The sequence below is a fragment of the Phyllobates terribilis genome, unplaced genomic scaffold (genome assembly GCF_046119375.1).
Source record: "Phyllobates terribilis strain yellow unplaced genomic scaffold, ASM4611937v1 Scaffold_2__4_contigs__length_985480577, whole genome shotgun sequence".
Taxonomy (NCBI): domain Eukaryota; kingdom Metazoa; phylum Chordata; class Amphibia; order Anura; family Dendrobatidae; genus Phyllobates; species Phyllobates terribilis.
Genome location: NW_027362762.1, coordinates 931,464,456 through 931,491,211, shown reverse-complemented (window position 1 = coordinate 931,491,211; position 26,756 = coordinate 931,464,456). Strand labels below are relative to the sequence as shown.

Below are 26,756 nucleotides of genomic sequence, written 5' to 3'. Positions count from 1 at the left end.
AGTAGTTCTTTGGAATAGGATTTACTGGAGGACTTCGTTTTCCCGCTCCGCAGCCATTACACGGCAATCTCAATGAGAATTCATCACGCCGGAAAACCCAACGAGGCTTTAATGATGGATTGCGATAGTAATACATGACATTCTCATCACGGCTTGAGTCAAGTCTAGTAAGAACAATACGACAGCTTCTTACATGATCGATGAGCTCTCGGACCATTCCGTTCCACTCCCCTTTGTCGTTCTGTGCCCCGTATTTTCCGTCTGCCACCAGTCTGACTTCATATATAAAGCCCAGGATGTTGGAGAGTTCCTTGAGTAAATCCAAGCAGTAGCCCTCGAATCTGTCATTTCCATACAAGGGCTTGTCAGACTTCTTGTACATGACATAGGGATCCTCCTACAAGGATAAATATGAGGCACTGTTATGTCGGGTAGCAGGAATGTGATATAATTAAAGGGGTATTCCAGTCTAAACAAGTTTTCATCTATCTATCATTCACCTATCCTAATGATAACTGCAAGATTGGTGGAAGTCCCAGTACTGGGACCCCCCTCCGATCACCATAACAGGGGCTATGGTGAATGAAGTGCCAGCCTCTCTGTTCAACTCTGGAAGTGATGAAGGTAGCACAGCACTCGGATACATTCATATCTTCAGTACCATAGACTTTCAATGGAGAGATAGATCACAGGTGGGACGTGCCATCCCATTTTTCTCCTCTAGGCCGAAGTCTTGCAGTCAGAGGAGAGTCAGTGGGAAATCTTCCCAGTTATGACGATCTGTGGAGGTTCTATTACATAGTAACATAGTTTTTAAGGTTGAAGGAAGACTAAGTCCATCTAGTTCAACCCATAGACCAACATATTGGTGGGTCAACGCTGAGCCTAGCATTCCTGTGTACAGGGGAGACGAAGAGATAGCTCTTGGCCAAAACATCGAAGTCTACTTTATCTATTGTGAGCAACCTGAAGAAAAAAGAAACCAAGAAAATCCAGAAATAAGTTTGGAACCCCATTTTGAGAAATAACCAAGTGGTCATATAGTAAAAATTGAAATGTCTCTAAGGTTCATCGGAACGTAAAGGGCTTATCACCTACCATACAATGCCAAAAATGCTAATAATACTGCTATTTGGTGTCCAAGTACTACAATTATTAATGCCTAAATAATATCCAAGTACAGAGTTCCCATAACACTGCTAATTCACAATATACCACCGAGGACAGATGGCAAGCCTGTAAGTCAACGTCAGACCCTTTAAAGAGGACCTTTCACTGAATTGTATGTTCTCTGGTTGCCACTGCTCTACTGATTCTGGAACAGTTTTTCTTTTTCTTCTGTGCCCCTCCGTTCCAAAGTTATGTTGCACGGTAATAAAGGTGCAAAAATGTTCCCTTCAGCCAACTGGGTGTGTTCCACAGATCCTCTTAGGGGGCGTGGCTGTGTTCTGATTGGTCAGCATCAGAGGAGAAAAAGCAAATGCCCACAGAGAAGTTCTGTGGTATACACTCAGATGGATCAAGTGAAAATGTGCATAACTTTGGAACGGAGGGGCACAGAAGAAAAAGAAAAACTGTTCCAAAATCAGTGGAGCATCGGCAATTGGAGAAAGCACTCAGTATAAATTAAAAAAAATCCAGTGGAAGATCCCCTTTAAGAATCCATGCAACATGACTACGAATAAATGCCAATTTAGAAACTCATCTACAGACAGACTGTTTCAATCTTCTTGCCTCTCACCAGTGTAGAGCAGAGTCTGGTTATCTGAGCGAGCTAAATTGCATACTTCTCTTTCCCATGGAGCATTGCTTGTAAGACTTCATACTGAACTGGTCTCGTTAAGGAGAATCAGTATTTCCCCTAGATGTACATCTTATGTAATGCTACCACATAATGGCAAAACAATATGTGTCATTAAAATTCCTAAGAATAATTACTATACATAACATGGTGCAGTTTTAGGAAATGGGGCACAAGGCAATGGCCTACTTTGCTAGCTCCAATAAGAAGCCCTGCTACAAGTACTCAAATAAATTATTCAGGATCTAGGTGTTTGCCTTAGGGCTCTCAAAGTTGGATTAAGTCAGCCAAACTCATGGATTTCAGTGTGATTGGCTGACTACCTTACATGTATTGGGCCTCTTCCGAGAAGGATCTGATCATTGAAATTTCAATGGCCGATCCATTTGTTTGGATAAGCTACCGCCAGAAAAGACTGACAGCGGTTCTCTCACAGAGACCAAGGAGCTCTCGGCTGAGCCTAGTGTTCTTGTGTATGGGGAAGTTGGGTGAGATAGCGGTCAGCCAAATTATCGTTTAGGGCCATAAGGACCTACTTTATTCTACAGTGAGCAACCTGAAGAACAAAAACCTAAGACAATCCAGAAATAAGTTTGGAACCGTATTTTGACCATGGACCTAATAAATAGCTAAGTGTTCATATAGGAAAAAGTCAGAGTGTCTCTATGGACCATGGGGACCTGAAAGACTTCTGCACTCATCTCTTGTGTTTTTCTAATTTCCTTGATCTCACAGTGAACGACTTTCATCTTCCCACTCTCGTCTTTCATCACCCATGGTCGTTACTAATTGGTCTTCATCTCTGAGTGGAGATTGGTTCCCCTTTAGTCACCGGGCTCCACACCAGCCACTTTCCCTGATGGCTATGCCCATACTGTGACCAGATCTTTCTTTTGTCCTCTGCTTACAAGGGTCAATAGTGTCTGATGGCTTGTCAATCCTCATTTTATTAATTCCAATCATTGGACGAGATCAATGATTCTCTGGAACAGATATGAATGTAATTATCTCTATTAGCTTATAATTGGATTTCCCTGGATATGGACAACACTGTTCTCCTCCGCCATCGATTGAGGATATTAACTCTCTACTACGTCATGGTGAAGATGAGGGTCAGAGCTAGGCTTTCCTTCCTCTGGGGCAAAGATTAATATTACAGCCTTAGTCCTGTATTTAAATATCTCGGCCAAAGCAGATGAAAGTTGTATTTTTTTACTTACCAAGATGGTGGTGACTATAAGTGTCCGGTTGGCTAGCGAGTCTGTTATATTTGTGGACTTGTCTTTCATACCATCAGTCATATTAAGGCCAATGTTTGAGTTCCAAACTCCAATCTGCAATGTAGAAATTGTGAGGTGAGAAGCTTCGTCTTAAAACATTTAGGACATCTCCAAAAAATAATGAGAAAAAACATACATAGAAAGATAGATAAGAAGGAAGAAAGGAAGAAAAAAAGGAAGGGAAGTAAGGAATGAGGGAATGATGGAAAGAAGTGAAGAAAGGAAGGGTGGAGGAAAGGAGGGAATGAATGAAATAATGAGAGAAGGACAGAATAAAAAAGGGAAGAAAGATAGTGGAGAGAAAAGGCAAAAGTGAAGGAAGGAGAAAAGGAAGGAATTAGGGAAGGAAAGGAAGGGAAGCAAGGAAGGCAGTAGGAAGGAGGGAAGGAAGATAGTAGGAAGGGGGGATGAAGAAAGGGTGTAGGAAAGGAGGGAATGAAGGAAAAAAAGAGAGGAGGACTGAATAAAAAGGGAAGAAATATAGTGGGGAGAGAAGGAAAAAGGGAACAAAGGAGAAAAGGAACGAATTAGGAAGGGAATAAGGGAAGGAAGGAAAGAAAGCGAAGGAAGGAAGGTAGTTGAGAGGAGAGGAAATAGGGAAAAAGGTGGAAAGGAAGGAGAAAAGGAGGAATGATGGAATAAAAAAGGAAAGAAAGTGGGGAGAAAAGGAAAAAGGGAAGGAAGGAGGAAAGGAAGAAATTAGTGGAGTAATAAGGAAAGGAAGGAAAGGATGGAAAAGAAGCGATAGAAGGAGGAAAGGAAGTAAGGAATGATGGAAGGAAGGAAGAAGGGATGATAGGAAGGGTGGAGGATAGGAGGGAATGAAGGAAAAAAGGAGAGAAGGACGGAATAAAAAGAGGGAAGAAAGATAGTGGAGAGAGAAGGAAAAAGGGAAGGAAGGAGAAAAGAAAGGAATTAGTGAAGGAATAAGAGAAGGAAGGGAAGGAAGGAGGGAAGGAAGGAAGAAAAAAAGGAGAGAAGGACTGAATAAAAAAGGGAAGAAAGATAGCGGAGAGAGAAGGAAAAAGGGAAGGAAGGAGAAAAGAAAGGAATTAGTGAAGGAATAAGAGAAGGAAGCGAAGGAAGGAAAGGAAGCGAAGGAAGGAAGGAGGGAAGGAAGAAAAAAAGGAGAGAAGGACTGAATAAAAAAGGGAAGAAAGATAATGAGGAGAGAAGGAAAAAGGGAAGGGACGAGAAAAGGAAGGAATTAGGGAAAGAAGGAAGGAAAGGATGGAAAAGAAGCGAAGGAAGGAAGGAAAGAAGTGGAGAGGGAAGGTGATAGGGAAAAAGAGCATGCGGCACATACAAATTGGCTATTCTGTGTGCTAAGTACCTCAATTTCTCTGTATAACAGTAATATAGTGTATATTTTATACATCCAATATTTGCATACATCTCGGTGCACACAATGTGCTGCTGTACTTTTTGATTTGAAGGCAGACATATAGATAGATAAATAGATAGAAAGTAAAATAGTAGAGCTGCACATATAATGGGTTTTGTCAGGGCCAATGTCAGAGTCATTTTTTGGAAGTTACAATATGTCACACACATCTCAGTATATAACTCGTCTGTGCAGAACGGCTCTTTTAGTTTATGCTCCTTTTCCACTTACTAAAGTGATTTTGCAACATTTGATTTTGCATAAAAAAAAACGAATTTGGCACACGCCAGAAAGCCACCGCAATAACTGGAGTAAGAGCAAAAGTAACTAAAGCGAGGAGTTCACACCAGAGTCAGCCGCCATCAGCTGTTCCCTGTATAATCATCTGCCCTGATGGCTGATTATATTTTCACACACTGCAAGTAAAAATACAGTAAATTTCATTTCATCCAAAACTTCAGCAAATCAACATTTGAACCTCATTTTGTATGCAAATTTCCTCTCCAGAGAAGAGACAATTTGCATATTTAATTTCCCAGAGGAGCATCCATGGCTTACAAGTCTCCTCACTCTGACATGGCAGGCTTGGCTTGTCATTCTCCACAAGGAGAAACGTTACCCCTTGAACCTCATTTTGGAAATCTACAAAACAAGAACCTGAAAAAAACAAATTAGAAAATCCTTTCCTTTGCATCTGAATTACTTCTCTATGACTTTGAATAATCCTGAATATTTGATAAAACGACGGCACGTTCCATTGATGTTGGGAATCTCAATGATTACGAGATTGGGGCTCTAGAGTCCCTTTTTAGAAGGGAACAAGCCATATGATTCCATTCATTGCCGTTGGTACTGACATGGCCGTGTCTGTCAGTCCCATAGACAAGGAGCGGGCGGCTCTGGGCATGAGCGGCAACTGATTAATTTAAACTGGGGAATTCAGAGCAACGGATTGTTGACCCCCAGTAATTATCAATTTATCATCAACCCGCTAACACAATTTTTTTTGGGGGGGAGGGGGAAATGGAGGTGGGGGTCTCCAGGACTTCAGGATTATTATTCAGGTTTGTGTTAGAAATGAAAAATATATATTCATCGACCTCCGCTGGTAAATAAATCATCTTCTGCTGAAGCTGTCAACAATCAGAAAAACCGAAGGGACAATTTGTCCTGTAAGAAATTGACTGTGAAGAATTAATAATAAGTATATAATATACGTCAGCCACTCATGTGTTTATAAATCCATCGTCTGACAAGAGGGGGCTTCAATTCAATTTCCATCACCGCAGCATCAGTTCCTCTGTTATCGACGGTGGTGGACAGATGGCAAGTACCATGTGTGAAAAGTAGATCTACCTATCCAGGATCAATCTAATATCTATTAGTGATGAGCGAGCGTGCGCGCTACTGCTCGGTGCTCGCCAGAGCATCTCACTACTCAAGATGCTCGGCGCTCGCAAGTATTGCCGGGGTTGCTCGGCGGGAGCTCGGCTCCCCTCCCTGCATGTTTGGCGCTCTTTAGAGAGCCAATGGACATGCAGGGATTGCCTGCCATGCACTGTAATGCAGTAGCCATGTTGGTTGTGGCATTACAGTGATTGGTTGGCAGCACAGCGTCATCAGGTCTATATCAGACCTGGCGCCGCCATGCTCGTCACAGTCACTCCGGATCAGAAAGTGTAGGGAGAGGTGCTGCTGTGTCAGGGAGAGATTTGCTTGTGTATTAGGTAGTGTAGGGAGAAAAACCGTACATTACACATATCCATCTTAAACAGTCCTTCTGAGGACTAATCCATCTGCAGAGATATCAGGCAGGCAGGGTGTATAGGCAGGCAGGGTATATAGCAGACTGCAGTGCATATAGCACAAGAGGCTCCATTCCAGTTCTGCCTTCTGCTGCTGTTAGATATTTCTATACAAAGGCCCAGGTCTCAGGGGCCAGGAATACTTTTCTTTGGATCTTAATCCTCATTATTTGCTTAAAACGCAATCCAGAGAACACAGTTTTTCTGCGCCATTTGCTTGTTGGCACTGCAGAATACAGCCAGGTCCTTTCCATATTAGAGCGCTAAAAATCCAGCTATTTAAAACTCTGTTTTCTCCGCCACACGGATCACATATACGTGGTCAGAAAATACTGCCATTTCTGGCCTCCATTAAAAATTTCTTTCAGTGTGTCAGTGAAGCAATTCACACCAGTTTGCTGTTCAAACTACTTACCTACAGGCCAGGTATTTAAAACTCTGTTTTCTCTATCACACGGATCACATATAAGTTTGCTCCAAACTCAGTCATTTGTAGTGAGTGTGGAAGATACTGTCCTCCATGTAAAATGGGCAAGGCATGTGGCAAGGGATGGGGAACTGGACGTGATGGTAATGGTGCATGCAGAGGCCGAGGACAAGGCCGTGGGCAAGCCGAAATTGTGCCACAACAAACACCCACATCTTCTCGCGTGACCTTCCTGTCCCAATTTCTAGGGGACCGCAGCACACCACTATTGAACCCAGAGCAGTGTCAAAAGGTTGTTGGTTGGATAGCGGTTAATGCTTCCAGTCACTTAGCCACCACCACCACCACCCTGTCTTCCACACGGTCAAGTCTCAGTAGCTGTGAGTCTGGACCGCATATTCCTCAGCCTGATCGTCCTTCCTCCCACCATGCCGAGTGCCCAGAGACAACTGATCCCACACTTGGACACTCTGAAGAGCTGTTCACTTTTCCATTTATAGATTCGGGCCTCTTGCCCGGTCCAATTCAAGCGGGGCAAGAGGAGATCGCGTGTAGCGATGCCCAAATATTTGAGCAGCCACGGTCACACAAAGGCGATGGTGGGAAAGTGTCACAAGAGGTGGACGATGATGAGACACAATTGCCAGAAAGTCAGGAGGAGGACCAGGGTGCGGAAGTGGAAGACAAGGTGGTGGATGATATAGTAACTGACCCAAACTGGCAGGAGGACAGGAGGACATGCAGAGTGAGGACAGCATCACACAGGGGGAGGGAGGCAGAGCACCCCAACAGGCAGGAAGAAGCAGTGTGGTGGCCGCAGACAGAAGGCAGGCAACCGTTCCCTGTAACACCAACATGAAGGAAGTTGCCAGTACAACTGTTAGGTCTTCCCGAATCTGGTTGTTTTTTAAAGACTCTGTCGATAACCCCAAAAAGGCCATTTGCACCACTTGCCAGGCCAGCATCAGCAGGGGTGGCAAAACGACCAGCCTGACCACCACCAGCATGATCAGGCACATGGCAGCAAAGCACCCGACTTTGTGGGCCGAACCCCAGGGTCCATGAACAGTGTCTGCAGGTGGCACCATTGCTTCTTCTGCTGTTGTGCATGCAAGCCAATCCCCTGTCCATGGTGCATGCAAAGATGCCTCCTACCCTGCACCTGTCGTTGCACACTCTCAAGTAGCAGCATCAGGAAGCACGTCCATGTCCTTGTCCCAGCACAGCGTTCAGTTGTCCATACCCCAGTCCTTGGAATGCAGGCGCAAATATGCAGCCAACGCCCCACAGGCCACACTACTAAATTCTCACATTTCACGACTGCTTGTGCTCGAAATGTTGCCTTTTAGGCTCGTGGAGACGGAAGCATTCCGCAACCTGATGGCGGTGGCCGTCCCTCCGTACTCGGTCCCCAGCCGCCACTATTTCTCCCGGTGTAAGGTCCGTGCATTACACAAGCCGTGCCCTCAAGAACGCAGTTACTGGGAAAGTCCACCTAACCACGGACACGTGGACAAGTGCTTGTACGCAGGGACGGTACATCTCGCTGACGGCACACTGGGTTAACATAGTGGTACCTGGAACCCAGTCGGATCTTGGGAAGGAACACGTCCTCCCGACGCCAAGGATTGCGGGCCCTAGGTCAATCAGGGTTGCCCCCACGGTCTACAGCTCCTGCACAACATCCTCCTCAGCCTCCTCTTCCTCTTCAGCCTCCATCTCTGAAATGACCACATCAGTCACAAGCTGGAAGCACTGCAGCACTGCCTCGGCCAAGTGGCAACAGGCTGTGCTGAAGCCAATATGCTTAGGTGACAAACCGCACAATGCTGAAGAGTTGTGGACAGCTCTGAAAGAGAAGGCAGATCTGTGGCTCACACTGCTGAACCTACAGCCAGACATGGTCGTGTGTGACAATGGCCGGAATCTGGTGGCGGCTCTGAGGCAAGGCGAGCTCACACACGTACCATGCCTGGTCCATGTGCTTAACCTCGTGGTTCAGCGGTTTCTCAAATCCTACCCGGAGCTGCCGGATCTGCTTGTTAAAGTACGCCGCCTGTGTGCCCATTTTAGAAAGTCACCTACAGCTTCCGCCGCCCTTGCCGTGTTTCAGCAGCGTTTGCAGCTTCCGGCTCACAGACTAGTGTGTGATGTCCCCACACGTTGGAACTCTACACTGCAGATGTTGGGAAGGATTTATGAGCAGAACAGGGCAGTTGTTGAGTACCAGCATCAACAAGGCCGTTGGTACACAGTTCAGACTCCACACATAAGACCTCAGGAGTGGACATGGATGTCAGACATATGTACCATCCTCCAAAACTTTGAGGACTCCACCAAGATGGTGAGCAGCGATGACGCCATAATTAGCGTCACCATCCAGTTTCTCTGTCTTCTGAAACGCTCTCTGCTCACAATCAAAGAGGATGCATTGCAGGCGGAGCACGATGAGATGGATCAAGGAACCATACAGGGTAATTACACACAGCCCAGCCTCATCTCATCCCAACGTGGATTGGGTGACAATGAGGAACAGGAGGAGGAGGGATAGGAGCTAATTTCATGCACTCTAAACGGTACTATCTGCACAGCTGTCATACCGCCTTTTCAGCGTGGATGGCCAGGGGACAGAGAGGAGGAGGAGGGCATGGTCAGTCATCCTCTTGGTAAGGACACGGAAGTCTTGCCTGTTAGTAGTCTGGCACGCATGGCTGAGTTTATGTTACTCTGCCTTTCCCATGACGCTCGCGTTCTCAAAATTTTGGGTCATTACCCTGGAAAGGATGTTCCTTAACATATTTCCCAGGAAAATCCATTTTGGTTTCGTTTTTGTATGTTTTATTGTGAGTCCGTAAAAGTGGCGTAATACCTCTGACCACGTTGTTGACAGCAGTGATCTGGGAGTCAGAGATGCTTCCAGGGGTCTTCCCCATGCTGTTCCCATGTCATTTGAGCACTGTTCCCATCGATTTGGGCAATTTTTATGCCCTAGGCAGGCCGCCGGGGGGAGCCGCCTGAAAAATGCTCGAGTTTCCCATAGACTTACATTAGGCTCGTTGCTTGAGTCGAGCACCCGAGTATTCCAATTTGATCGACCCGAGCAAGGAGTACACGAGCAATTTAGTGCTCGCTCATCACTAATATCTAATCTATTATCTATCTATTAATCTATCTATCCATCTCCATAGCTGGGCACCTTGCTGTTACTTTTCTTTGCATTGATGGGTAGTGCCCATGAGGAGCTGAATTACTCTCTTTGCTGACTTTCTTGGTTGGTGATAGCAGCACCGGGTCATCTGCACACAATATGGAGGACGAGTCCTGACCCTGAACTCCAGATGATGCAAGCAGCCCAGGTTTTGTTGGGACTGCCCACATTTTTTGGAAACAACCTTTGGGACTGTTCTGAGCCCACAAAGGGATGGGGTTTATGTAAATCCATCTAATAGTGGCATTTTTGCCCAGTTTTGGGGCGATCCTTGCCATATAGACTGTACTTATATACTGCGTTACTGCCATATAGACTGTACTTATATACTGCCTGTAAGATGGCCGCCAGACAAGTCCTTGAGGGGAGATATGAGTCACCGAGGTTGGTAGCTTTGATGATGTAAACCCGGGAAGCATGCTCCAGCACACATAGTGCCCAGAGGGTTATCAGGGCCGGTTTTTATGAGCAGTCATAAGACTGGGAGGGATTGGCTGCTCACATATCCCCACCCCAGGGCGTGTGTATAAAATGGAGACCAAGTGTCTCATTCAGTGTCTGTGACTGGATGTGTGGAGACCTCCAGCGTGTCTGTGCTAAAAGACACTGACTGTGAGTGGGCGAACCCCCAGTGCTATATGGACTGTTTATTTTTCTCCTTTGTTACTTTGTGCCAGACAAGGTTGTGTTCTGTTTGCTTTGAAAGTGCGGTGTATGAAGTCTGAAAAAACCTGCCTTGGATATTTTAAAGAGATAGTATCCTGTGCCTACCTCTAACGCGGCTGAGTGAGTACAAAACCCTACAATTGGCGCTAGAAGCACGGGCACAAATCCCAAGGGGCAGTGTTACTGCTACAAGAGGGACTGTATGTCCTGGGGGAAGTCTGCCACAAGCCAGAAAGTGACGCCTGACAAAATGGAGGACCTGCTGAAACATTTGCTGCAGGCACAGCAAGCACAACACCAGCAGCACCAGCAATTACTGCAGCAGCAATAAATGGTGCAACAAGAGACCACTAAGCTGCTGATGCAGCAGATCCAGCTCCAGAAACAGCAGCAACAGGATAAGCATCGTCAACAGCAGGAGCAGATCGAGTTACTTGCAGAGGCGGTCCTTGGCATGGCGACGGCTCCGACAAGTCTAGGTGATGACTCACACATCAGGAAGACAGTAAGGAGAGTGTTACAAAAGATGACCCTGGGTGATAACGTTGAGGCGTTCCTGACTGTATTTGAAAAAGTGGCGGAACGGGAGAAATTGCCTCCGGAGCAGTCGGCGGAGGTTCTGGCGCCATATTTAACAGGAGAGTCGCAGAAGGCCTATTATGATCTGCCCTTGCAGGACGCAAAGGAGTACGCCAAATTGAAAATGGAAATTTTGGCGCGCTTGAGAGTGACTTTGATTGTCAGGACGCAACCGGTGCACCACTGGGCCTATTGCAATGACAAACCACCCCGGTCCCAAATGTTAGACCTCCTACACCTGGTCCAAAAGTGGTTGCAACCTGAATCTTCCTCCCCAGCACAAATGGTTGAGAAAGTTGACTTGGTGGGGTTGGTGGAAAGGTACCAGGCGGTTGAGAGTTCCTTGGGGACTGAAGCACAGGATGGCGTTGTTTGTACTCTGCATACCCCGCCTGCAGTGCTGTCCCTCAAGCAGGCGAGGGACCGCAGGCATACCTCGTGTCAGTGAATGGAGCGCAAGTGCCTGCTCTATTAGACTCAGGGAGTTTGGTAAGCCTAGTGAGGGCCACAATTCCTCATCGGCTGGTTCTGGGGAAAAAGGTTGGCGTCTGTTGTATCCATGGGGATGCTAAGGACTACCCTGTGGCCCGAGTGGTCATAGACACAAACTGTGGCGCTGAGTCCCATGAGGTGGGCGTAGTCAAGGACCTGTTGCACCCTGTTATAATAGGGCGAGACTTTGCCTTGTTTTGGGACTTGTAGGAGAAAGGGAGGAAGCCAGGTTGTCCGGACAACAACCAGGTCGCCCCTGAAGAAACCTCATCGCAGGACGCCGCCGCGTTTCCTTTTTATGTGTTGGTTGGGGATGAGGATGAGGCAACATCCCCGGAGGCCAACATCCCTGAACTGGAGGTGTCCGGAGGAAACTTTGGAACCGCCCAGCTCAGGGACTTAACTCTAAAAGGGGTGTTTGATAATGTGACTGTTCTTAATCGTGTTGCTCAAGAGCCGGGGACTGACACCCGATATGCGCAACTTGCCATAAATGGGGAGCTGTTATGTCGGGTCACTAAGCTCAGAGGGGAGGTTATCAAGTAGTTACTAGTGCCAGGGCCGTACAGATGCAAGGTGTTAGATATGGCCCATGCACATGTCTTAGGTGGTCATCTGGGGGTAGAAAAAACCCAAGAAAGGGTTCAGAGGTTTTACTGGCCCGGGTGTTACCGAGAGATAGTGAATTATTCTAGGTCCTGTCCCACCTATCAACTAACCTCCCCGGTGGCTCACTTCCATAGCCCTTTAGTGCCTCTGCCTATCATTGAGGTCCCGTTCGATCGCATCGCCATGGATCTAGTGGGACCCCTGGTCAAGTCTGCCAGAGGACATCGGTACATCCTGGTGGTACTGGACTATGCTACATGGTATCTGGAGGCCATACCACTACGAAACTCCTCCTCCAAGTGTATAGCTCGGGAGTTGGTTCATGTCTTTTCCAGGACGGGGCTGCCTAAAGAGATCCTAACGGACCAAGGGACTCCGTTTATGTCGAAGGTAATGAGGGAGTTGTGCAAAATTCTGCAGATCACACAACTCAGGACCTCAGTCTACCACTTACAGACAGATGGCTTGATGGAGAGGTTTAATAAAACCTTGAAGGCCATGTTGAAGAAGCTCGTAGAGAAAGACGGCAGGGACTGTCTACTGCCATACCTTCTATTCTCCATCAGAGAAGTCCCACAGGCCTCTACTGGATTCTGCCCTTTCGAGCTGTTGTATGGCCGACACCCCCGTGGATTCCTGGACCTGGCAAAGGAGACCTGGGAGGCGGAATCTGCACCCTACAGGAGTGTAATCGAACATGTGGCCTAGATGCAAGAGAGGATTGCAGAGGTGATGCCCATTGTGAAAGAACACCGCCTCAAATCACAAGAAGCACAGTTGAGGGTGTACAACAGGTCGGCGAGGGTGAGACACTTCAACCCTGGGAATCGAATACTGGTGCTCGTATCTACTGTGGACAGCAAATTCTTGGCTAAGTGGCAGGACCCCTATGAAGTAGTGGAAAAGATGGGTGATGTCAACTATAAAGTGCACCAACCATGGAGAAGGAAGCCCTACCAGGTGTACCACATTAACCTGATAAAGCCATGGCAAAATAGGGAGCCCGTGGAAGCTCAGTGTTTGGTGGCAAAGTCAGAAGCCAACGTGAGAGACGTCACGGTGGCAGAATCGCTGTCACGTGCCCAGAAACAACAATGCCAACAGCTGCTGCAACGGAACAGGGACCTGTTCTCGGATCTACTGGGGTGTACTCAGATCGTAGAACATGAGGTACTTACGGAGCCTCATGTCCGAGTGAACATGAAGCCATATAGGATTTCTGAAGCCCGCCGAGAGGTAATCTCAAAGAAGGAGAAGCGCATGCTGAGTCTAGGTGTCATTGAAGAGTCCAAGAGTGGCTGGTCCAGTCCCATAGTCTTGGTGCCGAAACCAGATGGGGAATGGCGGTTCTGCAATGACTATAGGAAACTAAATGAGGTCTCTAAGTTTGATTCGTACCCAATGCCCAGGGTAGATGAACTATTTGAAAGGCTAGGGTCGGCCAGTTACATTACCACCCTTGACCTTACAAAAGGGTATTGGCAAATTCCTATGTCCCAAGAGGCCAAGGAGAAGATGGCCTTTGCAACGCTGGATGAGTGTTTCCAATACATTAGGATGCCGTTTGGGTTGCAAGGAGCTCTAGCTACCTTCCAAAGATCAATGGACTGGATCCTAGCTCCCCACAAGAAGTACCTAGCGACCTACCTGGATGATATTGTGATCTATAGCCAGGATTGGGGAAGCCATCTGAGCAAAGTCCAGGCGATATTCAATGCTCTACGAAAGGCGGGGTTTTCCATCAACCCGAAGAAATGTGGCATGAGCATGGAGGAAGCCAGATATTTGGGCTATGTCGTAAGCAGAGGCATGATAAAGCCCCAAATAAATAAAATTGACGGGATCCAGGGTTGGCCACAACCTCGCTCAAAAAAACAGGTCAGAGCCTTTCTGGGCATCATGGGTTACTACCGCCAGTTCATCCCTAACTTCACCATGATAGCCACTCCATTGACAGACCACCTTAAAGGGACAAAGTCGGCTATGGCTAAGTGGTCTCCAGAAGCTGAGACAGTTTTCCGGGAGCTAAAGCAGGCACTGTGTAAACAACCAGTGCTGGTGGCACCGGACTTCTCAAAGGAGTTTGTGGTCCAGATGGACTCGGTGCTGTCCTATCACAAGAGGTGAAAGGGGAGGAGCACCCCATAATGTATCTAAGCCAGAAGCTGACGTCTTGTGTGAAGAATTACTCCATAGTGGAAAAGGAATGTTTGGCCATCAAGAGGGCATTGGACACTCTAAAATACTACCTCTTAGGCAGGAAGTTCAGGCTGGTATCAGACTATGCCCCACTAAGGTGGATGAGAGAAAAGAAGAGGAACAATGCCTGAGTGACCAGGTGGTTCCGAGCCCTTCAGGATTTTAGCTTCCATGTAGAGCATAGGCCTGGGAAACTGCATGGCAATGCTGACGCATTGTCAAGGGTCCACTGTTTGTTAGCGGAAGGTGCCAAGCCCTCCGGCTGGGTAGAGGGGGGGTATGTAAGATGGCTGCCAGACAGGTCCTTGAGGGGAGATATGTGTCACCGAGGTTGGTAGCTTCGGTGATATAAACCTGGGAAGCATGCTGTAGCACACATAGTGCTGAGAGGGTTAATAGGGCGTATCAGGGCCGGTTTTTATGAGCAGTCATAAGAGACTGGAGGGAATGGCTGCTCACATATCCCCACCTCAGGGCGTGTGTATAAAATGGAGACCGAGTGTCTCATTCAGTGTCTGTGGCTGCAGGTGTGGAGACCTCCAGCGTGTCTACCTCTAACGCGGCTGAGTGAGTACAAAACCCTACATGCCATATAGACCATACATATATATTGCATTACTGCCATATAGACTGCACTTATATACTGCCATATAGACTGTACTTATATACTGCATTACTGTCATATAGACTATACTTATATACTGCAATACTGCCATATAGACTATACTTATATACTGCATTACTGCCATATAGACTATACTTATATACTGCATTACTGCCATATAGACTATACTTATATACTGCATTACTGCCATATAGACTGTACTTATATACTGCATTACTGCCATATAGACCATACTTATATACTGCATTACTGCCATATAGACTACTTATATACTACATTACTGCCATATAGACTGTACTTATATACTGCATTACTGTCATATAGACTGTACTTATATACTGCATTACTGCCATATAGACTATACTTATATACTGCATTACTGCCATATAGACTACTTATATACTACATTACTGCCATATAGACTATACTTATATACTGCATTACTGCCATATAGACTGTACTTATATACTACATTACTGCCATATAGACTGTACTTATATACTGCATTACTGCCATATAGACTATACTTATATACTGCATTACTGCCATATAGACTACTTATATACTATATTACTGCCATATAGACTGTACTTATATACTGCATTACTGCCATATAGACTATACTTATATACTGCATTACTGCCATATAGACTACTTATATACTACATTACTGCCATATAGACTATACTTATATACTGCATTACTGCCATATAGACTGTACTTATATACTACATTACTGCCATATAGACTGTACTTATATACTGCATTACTGCCATATAGACTATACTTATATACTACATTACTGCCATATAGACTGTACTTATATACTGCATTACTGTCATATAGACTGTACTTATATACTGCATTACTGCCATATAGACTATACTTATATACTGCATTACTGCCATAGACTATACTTATATACTGCATTACTGCCATATAGACTGTACTTATATACTACATTACTGCCATATAGACTGTACTTATATACTGCATTACTGCCATATAGACTATACTTATATACTGAATTACTGCCATATAGACTATACTTATATACTACATTACTGCCATATAGACTATACTTATATACTACATTACTGCCATATAGACTATACTTATATACTGCATTACTGCCATATAGACTATACTTACATAGTGCATTACTGCCATATAGACTGTACTTATATACTGCATTACTGCCATATAGACTATACTTATATACTGCATTACTGCCATATAGACTGTACTTATATACTACATTACTGCCATATAGACTATACTTATATACTACATTACTGCCATATAGACTATACTTATATACTGCATTACTGCCATATAGACTATACTTATATACTGCATTACTGCCATATAGACTATACTTATATACTGCATTACTGCCATATAGACTGTACTTATATACTGCATTACTGCCATATAGACTATACTTATATACTGCATTACTGCCATATAGACTGTACTTATATACTGCATTACTGCCATATAGACTATACTTATATACTGCATTACTGCCATATAGACTATACTTATATACTGCATTACTGCCATATAGACTGTACTTATATACTACATTACTGCCATATAGACTATACTTATATACTACATTACTGCCATATAGACTATACTTATATACTACATTACTGCCATATAGACTATACTTATATACTGCATTACTGCCATATAGACTGTACTTATATACTACATTACTGCCATATAGACTATACTGATATACTACATTACTGCCATATAGACTGTAGTTATATACTGCATTACTGCCATATAGACTATACTTATATACTGCATTACTGCCATATAGACTGTACTTATATACTACATTACTGCCATAGACTATACTTATATACTACATTACTGCCATATAGACTGTACTTATATACTACATTACTGCCATATAGACTGTACTTATATACTGCATTACTGCCATATAGACTGTACTTATATACTACATTACTGCCATATAGACTATACTTATATACTGCATTACTGCCATATAGACTATATTATATACTACATTACTGCCATATAGACTGTACTTATATACTGCATTACTGCCATATAGACTATATTATATACTACATTACTGCCATATAGACTGTACTTATATACTGCATTACTGCCATATAGACTGTACTTATATACTACATTACTGCCATATAGACTGTACTTATATACTGCATTACTGCCATATAGACTATACTTATATACTACATTACTGCCATATAGACTGTACTTATATACTACATTACTGCCATATAGACTATACTTATATACTGCATTACTGCCATATAGACTGTACTTATATACTACATTACTGCCATATAGACTGTACTTATATACTGCATTACTGCCATATAGACTATATTATATACTACATTACTGCCATATAGACTGTACTTATATACTGCATTACTGCCATATAGACTGTACTTATATACTACATTACTGCCATATAGACTATATTATATACTACATTACTGCCATATAGACTGTACTTATATACTACATTACTGCCATATAGACTGTACTTATATACTGCATTACTGCCATATAGACTGTACTTATATACTACATTACTGCCATATAGACTATATTATATACTACATTACTGCCATATAGACTGTACTTATATACTACATTACTGCCATATAGACTATACTTATATACTACATTACTGCCATATAGACTGTACTTATATACTACATTACTGCCATATAGACTGTACTTATATACTACATTACTGCCATATAGACTGTACTTATATACTGCATTACTGCCATATAGACTATATTATATACTACATTACTGCCATATAGACTGTACTTATATACTACATTACTGCCATATAGACTATACTTATATACTACATTACTGCCATATAGACTGTACTTATATACTACATTACTGCCATATAGACTGTACTTATATACTACATTACTGCCATATAGACTGTACTTATATACTACATTACTGCCATATAGACTGTACTTATATACTACATTACTGCCATATAGACTATACTTATATACTACATTACTGCCATATAGACTGTACTTATATACTACATTACTGCCATATAGACTATACTTATATACTACATTACTGCCATATAGACTGTACTTATATACTACATTACTGCCATATAGACTGTACTTATATACTACATTACTGCCATATAGACTGTACTTATATACTACATTACTGCCATATAGACTGTACTTATATACTGCATTACTGCCATATAGACTGTACTTATATACTACATTACTGCCATATAGACTATATTATATACTACATTACTGCCATATAGACTGTACTTATATACTACATTACTGCCATATAGACTATACTTATATACTGCATTACTGCCATATAGACTATATTATATACTACATTACTGCCATATAGACTGTACTTATATACTACATTACTGCCATATAGACTATACTTATATACTGCATTACTGCCATATAGACTGTACTTATATACTACATTACTGCCATATAGACTATATTATATACTACATTACTGCCATATAGACTGTACTTATATACTACATTACTGCCATATAGACTGTACTTATATACTGCATTACTGCCATATAGACTGTACTTATATACTACATTACTGCCATATAGACTGTACTTATATACTGCATTACTGCCATATAGACTATATTATATACTACATTACTGCCATATAGACTGTACTTATATACTGCATTACTGCCATATAGACTGTACTTATATACTACATTACTGCCATATAGACTATACTTATATACTGCATTACTGCCATATAGACTATATTATATACTACATTACTGCCATATAGACTGTACTTATATACTGCATTACTGCCATATAGACTGTACTTATATACTGCATTACTGCCATATAGACTGTACTTATATACTACATTACTGCCATATAGACTGTACTTATATACTGCATTACTGCCATATAGACTGTACTTATATACTACATTACTGCCATATAGACTGTACTTATATACTGCATTACTGCCATATAGACTGTACTTATATACTACATTACTGCCATATAGACTGTACTTATATACTGCATTACTGCCATATAGACTATACTTATATACTGCATTACTGCCATATAGACTATACTTATATACTGCATTACTGCCATATAGACTGTACTTATATACTACATTACTGCCATATAGACTGTACTTATATACTGCATTACTGCCATATAGACTGTACTTATATACTACATTACTGCCATAGACTATACTTATATACTGCATTACTGCCATATATACTGTACTTATATACTACATTACTGCCATATAGACTATACTTATATACTGCATTACTGCCATATAGACTGTACTTATATACTACATTACTGCCATATAGACTGTACTTATATACTGCATTACTGCCATATAGACTGTACTTATATACTACATTACTGCCATATAGACTATACTTATATACTACATTACTGCCATATAGACTATACTTATATACTACATTACTGCCATATAGACTGTACTTATATACTACATTACTGCCATATAGACTATACTTATATACTACATTACTGCCATATAGACTGTACTTATATACTACATTACTGCCATATAGACTATACTTATATACTACATTACTGCCATATAGACTATACTTTTATACTACATTACTGCCATATAGACTGTACTTATATACTACATTACTGCCATATAGACTGTACTTATATACTACATTACTGCCATAGACTATACTTATATACTGCATTACTGCCATATAGACTGTACTTATATACTACATTACTGCCATATAGACTATACTTATATACTGCATTACTGCCATATAGACTGTACTTATATACTACATTACTGCCATATAGACTATACTTATATACTACATTACTGCCATATAGACTATACTTATATACTACATTACTGCCATATAGACTGTACTTATATACTGCATTACTGCCATATAGACTGTACTTATATACTACATTACTGCCATAGACTATACTTATATACTGCATTACTGCCATATAGACTGTACTTATATACTACATTACTGCCATATAGACTATACTTATATACTGCATTACTGCCATATAGACTGTACTTGTATACCGCATTACTGCCATATAGACTGTACTTATATACTACATTACTGCCATATAGACTATACTTATATACTACATTACTGCCATATAGACTATACTTATATACTACATTACTGCCATATAGACTGTACTTATATACTACATTACTGCCATATAGACTGTACTTATATACTGCATTACTGCCATATAGACTGTACTTATATACTACATTACTGCCATATAGACTGTACTTATATACTGCATTACTGCCATATAGACTGTACTTATATACTACATTACTGCCATAGACTATACTTATATACTGCATTACTGCCATATAGACTATATTATATACTACATTACTGCCATATAGACTGTACTTATATACTGCATTACTGCCATATAGACTATATTATATACTACATTACTGCCATATAGACTGTACTTATATACTGCATTACTGCCATATAGACTGTACTTATATACTACATTACTGCCATATAGACTATACTTATATACTGCATTACTGCCATATAGACTGTACTTATATACTACATTACTGCCATATAGACTGTACTTATATACTGCATTACTGCCATATAGACTATATTATATACTACATTACTGCCATATAGACTGTACTTATATACTGCATTACTGCCATATAGACTGTACTTATATACTACATTACTGCCATATAGACTATATTATATACTACATTACTGCCATATAGACTGTACTTATATACTACATTACTGCCATATAGACTGTACTTATATACTGCATTACTGCCATATAGACTGTACTTATATACTACATTACTGCCATATAGACTATATTATATACTACATTACTGCCATATAGACTGTACTTATATACTACATTACTGCCATATAGACTATATTATATACTACATTACTGCCATATAGACTGTACTTATATACTACATTACTGCCATATAGACTATACTTATATACTGCATTACTGCCATATAGACTGTACTTATATACTACATTACTGCCATATAGACTATATTATATACTACATTACTGCCATATAGACTATATTATATACTACATTACTGCCATATAGACTATACTTATATACTACATTACTGCCATATAGACTGTACTTATATACTACATTACTGCCATATAGACTATATTATATACTACATTACTGCCATATAGACTGTACTTATATACTACATTACTGCCATATAGACTATATTATATACTACATTACTGCCATATAGACTATACTTATATACTGCATTACTGCCATATAGACTGTACTTATATACTACATTACTGCCATATAGACTGTACTTATATACTGCATTACTGCCATATAGACTGTACTTATATACTACATTACTGCCATATAGACTATACTTATATACTGCATTACTGCCATATAGACTGTACTTATATACTACATTACTGCCATATAGACTATACTTATATACTACATTACTGCCATATAGACTGTACTTATATACTACATTACTGCCATATAGACTGTACTTATATACTGCATTACTGCCATATAGACTGTACTTATATACTACATTACTGCCATATAGACTATACTTATATACTGCATTACTGCCATATAGACTGTACTTATATACTACATTACTGCCATATAGACTATATTATATACTACATTACTGCCATATAGACTGTACTTATATACTACATTACTGCCATATAGACTGTACTTATATACTGCATTACTGCCATATAGACTGTACTTATATACTACATTACTGCCATATAGACTGTACTTATATACTGCATTACTGCCATATAGACTATATTATATACTACATTACTGCCATATAGACTGTACTTATATACTGCATTACTGCCATATAGACTGTACTTATATACTACATTACTGCCATATAGACTATACTTATATACTGCATTACTGCCATATAGACTATATTATATACTACATTACTGCCATATAGACTGTACTTATATACTACATTACTGCCATATAGACTGTACTTATATACTGCATTACTGCCATATAGACTGTACTTATATACTACATTACTGCCATATAGACTGTACTTATATACTGCATTACTGCCATATAGACTGTACTTATATACTACATTACTGCCATATAGACTGTACTTATATACTGCATTACTGCCATATAGACTGTACTTATATACTACATTACTGCCATATAGACTGTACTTATATACTGCATTACTGCCATATAGACTATACTTATATACTGCATTACTGCCATATAGACTATACTTATATACTGCATTACTGCCATATAGACTGTACTTATATACTACATTACTGCCATATAGACTGTACTTATATACTGCATTACTGCCATATAGACTGTACTTATATACTACATTACTGCCATATAGACTGTACTTATATACTACATTACTGCCATATAGACTGTACTTATATACTGCATTACTGCCATATAGACTATACTTATATACTACATTACTGCCATATAGACTGTACTTATATACTACATTACTGCCATATAGACTATACTTATATACTACATTACTGCCATATAGACTATACTTATATACTACATTACTGCCATATAGACTGTACTTATATACTACATTACTGCCATATAGACTATACTTATATACTACATTACTGCCATATAGACTGTACTTATATACTACATTACTGCCATATAGACTATACTTATATACTACATTACTGCCATATAGACTGTACTTATATACTACATTACTGCCATATAGACTGTACTTATATACTACATTACTGCCATAGACTATACTTATATACTGCATTACTGCCATATAGACTGTACTTATATACTACATTACTGCCATATAGACTATACTTATATACTGCATTACTGCCATATAGACTGTACTTATATACTACATTACTGCCATATAGACTATACTTATATACTACATTACTGCCATATAGACTATACTTATATACTACATTACTGCCATATAGACTGTACTTATATACTGCATTACTGCCATATAGACTGTACTTATATACTACATTACTGCCATAGACTATACTTATATACTGCATTACTGCCATATAGACTGTACTTATATACTACATTACTGCCATATAGACTATACTTATATACTGCATTACTGCCATATAGACTGTACTTATATACCGCATTACTGCCATATAGACTGTACTTATATACTACATTACTGCCATATAGACTATACTTATATACTACATTACTGCCATATAGACTATACTTATATACTACATTACTGCCATATAGACTGTACTTATATACTACATTACTGCCATATAGACTGTACTTATATACTGCATTACTGCCATATAGACTGTACTTATATACTACATTACTGCCATATAGACTGTACTTATATACTGCATTACTGCCATATAGACTGTACTTATATACTACATTACTGCCATAGACTATACTTATATACTGCATTACTGCCATATAGACTGTACTTATATACTACATTACTGCCATATAGACTATACTTATATACTGCATTACTGCCATATAGACTATACTTATATACTGCATTACTGCCATATAGACTATACTTATATACTGCATTACTGCCATATAGACTGTACTTATATACTGCATTACTGCCATATAGACTGTACTTATATACTTCATTACTGCCATATAGACTGTACTTATATACTGCATTACTGCCATATAGACTATACTTATATACTACATTACTGCCATATAGACTGTACTTATATACTACATTACTGCCATATAGACTATACTTATATACTACATTACTGCCATATAGACTATACTTATATACTGCATTACTGCCATATAGACTGTACTTATATACTGCATTACTGCCATATAGACTGTACTTATATACTGCATTACTGCCATATAGACTATACTTATATACTACATTACTGCCATATAGACTGTACTTATATACTGCATTAATGCCATATAGACTATACTTATATACCGCATTACTGTCATATAGACTATACTTATATACTACATTACTGCCATATAGACTGTACTTATATACTACATTACTGCCATAGACTATACTTATATACTGCATTACTGCCATATAGACTGTACTTATATACTACATTACTGCCATATAGACTATATTATATACTACATTACTGCCATATAGACTGTACTTATATACTACATTACTGCCATATAGACTGTACTTATATACTGCATTACTGCCATATAGACTGTACTTATATACTACATTACTGCCATATAGACTATATTATATACTACATTACTGCCATATAGACTGTACTTATATACTACATTACTGCCATATAGACTATATTATATACTACATTACTGCCATATAGACTGTACTTATATACTACATTACTGCCATATAGACTATACTTATATACCGCATTACTGCCATATAGACTGTACTTATATACTACATTACTGCCATATAGACTATACTTATATACTGCATTACTGCCATATAGACTGTACTTATATACTACATTACTGCCATATAGACTATATTATATACTACATTACTGCCATATAGACTATATTATATACTACATTACTGCCATATAGACTATACTTATATACTACATTACTGCCATATAGACTGTACTTATATACTACATTACTGCCATATAGACTATATTATATACTACATTACTGCCATATAGACTGTACTTATATACTACATTACTGCCATATAGACTATATTATATACTACATTACTGCCATATAGACTGTACTTATATACTACATTACTGCCATATAGACTGTACTTATATACTGCATTACTGCCATATAGACTGTACTTATATACTACATTACTGCCATATAGACTGTACTTATATACTGCATTACTGCCATATAGACTGTACTTATATACTACATTACTGCCATATAGACTATACTTATATACTGCATTACTGCCATATAGACTGTACTTATATACTACATTACTGCCATATAGACTATACTTATATACTACATTACTGCCATATAGACTGTACTTATATACTACATTACTGCCATATAGACTGTACTTATATACTGCATTACTGCCATATAGACTGTACTTATATACTACATTACTGCCATATAGACTATACTTATATACTGCATTACTGCCATATAGACTGTACTTATATACTACATTACTGCCATATAGACTATATTATATACTACATTACTGCCATATAGACTGTACTTATATACTACATTACTGCCATATAGACTGTACTTATATACTGCATTACTGCCATATAGACTGTACTTATATACTACATTACTGCCATATAGACTGTACTTATATACTGCATTACTGCCATATAGACTATATTATATACTACATTACTGCCATATAGACTGTACTTATATACTGCATTACTGCCATATAGACTGTACTTATATACTACATTACTGCCATATAGACTGTACTTATATACTACATTACTGCCATATAGACTATACTTATATACTGCATTACTGCCATATAGACTATATTATATACTACATTACTGCCATATAGACTGTACTTATATACTACATTACTGCCATATAGACTGTACTTATATACTGCATTACTGCCATATAGACTGTACTTATATACTACATTACTGCCATATAGACTGTACTTATATACTGCATTACTGCCATATAGACTGTACTTATATACTACATTACTGCCATATAGACTGTACTTATATACTGCATTACTGCCATATAGACTGTACTTATATACTACATTACTGCCATATAGACTGTACTTATATACTGCATTACTGCCATATAGACTATACTTATATACTGCATTACTGCCATATAGACTATACTTATATACTGCATTACTGCCATATAGACTGTACTTATATACTACATTACTGCCATATAGACTGTACTTATATACTGCATTACTGCCATATAGACTGTACTTATATACTACATTACTGCCATATAGACTGTACTTATATACTACATTACTGCCATATAGACTGTACTTATATACTGCATTACTGCCATATAGACTATACTTATATACTACATTACTGCCATATAGACTGTACTTATATACTACATTACTGCCATATAGACTATACTTATATACTACATTACTGCCATATAGACTATACTTATATACTACATTACTGCCATATAGACTGTACTTATATACTACATTACTGCCATATAGACTATACTTATATACTACATTACTGCCATATAGACTGTACTTATATACTACATTACTGCCATATAGACTATACTTATATACTACATTACTGCCATATAGACTATACTTATATACTACATTACTGCCATATAGACTGTACTTATATACTACATTACTGCCATATAGACTGTACTTATATACTACATTACTGCCATAGACTATACTTATATACTGCATTACTGCCATATAGACTGTACTTATATACTACATTACTGCCATATAGACTATACTTATATACTGCATTACTGCCATATAGACTGTACTTATATACTACATTACTGCCATATAGA

At 39.7% G+C, this 26,756-nt stretch overlaps 1 protein-coding gene across 5 annotated transcripts in view; it reads right to left on the bottom strand.

The window, feature by feature from the left end:
* Positions 1-26,756, bottom strand: part of GRIK1 (glutamate ionotropic receptor kainate type subunit 1) — a 481,071-nt gene that overhangs the window by 113,167 nt on the left and 341,148 nt on the right. For all 5 annotated transcript variants that reach the window (XR_012302847.1, XM_073668326.1, XM_073668329.1 and 2 more), the window contains 2 exons: positions 3,022-3,135; positions 194-397 (listed from right to left, as the gene is read on the bottom strand). Coding sequence is in view for 4 of the 5 variants with exons in the window: in XM_073668326.1 (XP_073524427.1) it covers positions 194-397; positions 3,022-3,135 (318 nt within the window). In the remaining variant the exon portion in view is untranslated. The remainder of the gene's footprint in view (positions 1-193; positions 398-3,021; positions 3,136-26,756) is intronic.